At 48.3% G+C, this 3,412-nt stretch overlaps 1 protein-coding gene across 1 annotated transcript; it reads left to right on the top strand.

Moving 5' to 3' along the window:
• Nucleotides 1-814: 814 nt before the first annotated feature.
• On the top strand, nt 815-1,258 carry LOC147976277 (uncharacterized). Its single transcript, XM_087520804.1, has one exon. It carries the CDS (start codon nt 815-817, stop codon nt 1,256-1,258), a length of 444 nt encoding a protein of 147 aa, XP_087376930.1.
• Nucleotides 1,259-3,412: the final 2,154 nt, after the last annotated feature.

The following is a 3,412-nucleotide window of genomic DNA, read 5'->3' as shown; positions in this document are numbered from 1 at the left end:
AATTCATCGGTCTCAACAAACACACCGCAAAAAGAAGATTACATCGAATAGATCTCCACGAGAGAGGGGGAGAACTTTGTATTGAGATTCAAAGAGAGAGAAGAAGCCATCTAGCTACTAACTATGGACCCGAAGGTCTGAGGTAAACTACTCACACTTCATCGGAGGGGCTAGAATGATGTAGAAGCCCTCCGTGATGACGGCCCTCTTCCGGCGGAGCTCCGGAACAGGCCCCAAGATGGGATCTCGTGGATACAGAAAGTTGCGGCGGTGGAATTAGGGTTTTGGCTCCTGTTCTGATCGTTTGGGGGTACATGTGTATATATAGGAGGAAGGAGTACGTCGGTGGAGCACCGAGGGGCCCACGAGGCAGGGGGCGCGCCCTAGGCGGGGGCGCCCCCACCCTCGTGACCACCTCTTTGATCCCTTGCAGTAGGGTCCAAGTCTCTGGATCACGTTCGGTGAGAAAATCACGTTTCCGAAGATTTTATTCCGTTTGGACTCCGTTTGATATTCTGTTTATCCGAAACACTGAAATAGGCAAAAAAACATCAATTCTGGGCTGGGCCTCCGGTTAATAGGTTAGTCCCAAAAATAATATAAAAGTGGAAAATAAAGCCCAATATAGTCCAAAATAGTAGATAATATAGCATGGAGCAATCAAAAATTATAGATACGTTGGAGACGTATCAACGACAAGCGCAACGAGCGCCTCCTTCAGCAGGAGGTGAACACCGTCGTCCCGACCAAGCCAGAGTTCATGCATTGGTCGGATCGCCCGATCACCTGGACCCGGGAGGATCACCCGGCAGTCATGCCGAGTCCAGGTGGTTACGCCCTCGTCCTCAACCCCACCATCATCGTGCGGCGCACATGCAAGTTTTCCCGAGTCCTCATCGACGGCGGCAACTGCATCAACATCCTCTACCGTGACACGATGACCAAGCTCGGCCTCAAGGCCGAGGACCTGGAGCCGACCCGAACAATCTTCCACGGCATCGTGCCCAGCCTCTCCTGCTCCCCCGTTGGTCGGGTCCGGCTAGATGACATGTTCGGTGACAGCAGCCACTTCCGGCGCGAACCGATCTGGTTCGAGGTGGTGGACCTGTCCAGCACGTATCACGCGTTGCTGGGCCGGCCCGCGCTCGCCAAGTTCATGGCGGTTCCCCACTACGCGTACCTAAAGATGAAGATGTCGAGTACCAAGGGCCTCGTCACCATCATCGACGATTACCGCAAGTCCCTGGAGTGCGCCTGAGACGGCCAAGTTGGCCGATTCGCTGGTCATTGCCGAGGAGCGACGCCAGCTCGACCGGATCGTCGCCCTAGCAGGCGAGGCCTCCGCCGCGTCGATCCCGACCCCGGACCCGGCCGACGAGGCCGCCTTCAAGCCCTCCAAGGAGACCAAGAAAGTGAAGCTCAACCCAGAAGACCCCAGCTGCAGCAAGTACGTTGTCATAGCCCCCGCCTCGACAGCAAATAGGAAGGCGAGCTCATCGACTTCCTCCGTGAGAATCGGGATATCTTCGCATGGACCCCCAAGGACATGCCGGATATCCTGAGGAAGTACGCTGAGCACAAACTTCACATCCGCAAGGAAGCCAAGCCTGTCCGTCAACCCCTACAACAATTTTCCGAAGAGAAGAGAAGAACCATTGGTGAAGAGGTCGCCAAGCTTTTGGCGGCCGGCTTCATAATGGAAGTGTTTCACCCCGAGTGACTGGCCAATCCAGTCCTCGTCCTGAAGAAGAACAAGACCTGGTGCATGTGTATCGACTACACTAGCCTCAACAAGGCCTGTCCCATCTCAATACCTAGTTCAATCTCGTTACCGGCAAGTCTCTTTACTCGTTCCGTAATACATCATCTCGCAACTAACTTATTAGTTGCAATGCTTGCAAGGCTTATGTGATGTGCATTACCGAGAGGGCCCAGAGATACCTCTGCGACAATCGGAGTGACAAATCCTAATCTTGAAATACGCCAACCCAACATGTACCTTTGGAGACACCTGTAGAGCTCCTTTATAATCACCCAGTTACGTTGTGACGTTTGGTAGCACACAAAGTGTTCCTCCGGCAAACGGGAGTTGCATAATCTCATAGTCATAGGAACATGTATAAGTCATGAAGAAAGCAACAGCAACATATTAAATGATCGGGTCCTAAGCTAATGGAATGGGTCATGTCAATCACATCATTCTCCTAATGATGTGATCCCATTAATCAAATGACAACATATGTCTATGGTTAGGAAACATAACCATCTTCGATTAACGAGCTAGTCAAGTAGAGGCATACTAGTGATGTTTGGTTTGTCTATGTATTCACACAAGTATTATGTTTCCGGATAATACAATTCTACCATGAATAATAAACATTTATCATGATATAAGAAAATAAAATAATAACATTATTATTGCCTCTAGGGCATATTTCCTTCAGTCTCCCACTTGCACTAGAGTCAATAATCTAGATTACACAGTAATGATTCTAACATCCATGGAGCTTTGGTGCTGACCATGTTTTGCTCGTGGAAGAGGCTTAGTCAACGGGTCTGCTATATTCAGATCCGTATGTGTCTTGCAAATCTCTATGTCTCCCACCTGGACTAGATCCCGGATGGAATTGAAGCGTCTCTTGATGTGCTTGGTTCTCTTGTGAAATCTGGATTCCTTTGCCAAGGCAATTGCACCAGTATTGTCACAAAAGATTTTCATTGGACCCGATGCACTAGGTATGACACCTCGATCGGATATGAACTCCTTCATCCAGACTCCTTCGTTTGCTGCTTCTGAAGCAGCTATGTACTCCGCTTCACATGTAGATCCCGCCACAACGCTTTGTTTAGAACTGCACCAACTGACAGCTCCACCGTTTAATGTAAACATGTATCCGGTTTGCAATTTAGAATCGTCCGGATCAGTGTTAAAGCTTGCATCAACGTAACCATTTACGATGAGCTCTTTGTCACCTCCATATATGAGAAACATATCCTTAGTCCTTTTCAGGTATTTCAGGATGTTCTTGACCGCTGTCCAGTGATCCACTCCTGGATTACTTTGGTACCTCCCTGCTAGACTTATAACAAGACACACATCAAGTCTGGTACACAGCATTGCATACATGATAGAGCCTATGGCTGAAGCATAGGGAACATCTTTCATTTTCTCTCTATCTTCTGCATTGGTCGGGGATTGAGTCTTACTCAATTTCACACCTTGTAACACAGGCAATAATCCTTTCTTTGCTTGATCCATTTTGAACTTCTTCAAAACTTTGTTAAGGTATGTGCTTTGTGAAAGTCCAATTAAGCGTCTTGATCTATCTCTATAGATCTTAATGCCCAATATGTAAGCAGCTTCACCGAGGTCTTTCATTGAAAAACTCTTATTCAAGTATCCTTTTATGCT

This window comes from Triticum urartu, chromosome 4A, assembly GCF_056163025.1.
Source record: "Triticum urartu cultivar PI428250 chromosome 4A, HENAU_Tu73, whole genome shotgun sequence".
Classification (NCBI taxonomy): Eukaryota; Viridiplantae; Streptophyta; class Magnoliopsida; order Poales; family Poaceae; genus Triticum; species Triticum urartu.
This window is presented reverse-complemented; position numbering and strand designations above follow the sequence as displayed.

Bases quoted from the DNA above. Each gene is read 5' to 3' on its own strand.
- LOC147976277 (XM_087520804.1), top strand. From the start codon at position 815: ATGCCGAGTCCAGGTGGTTACGCCCTCGTCCTCAACCCCACCATCATC.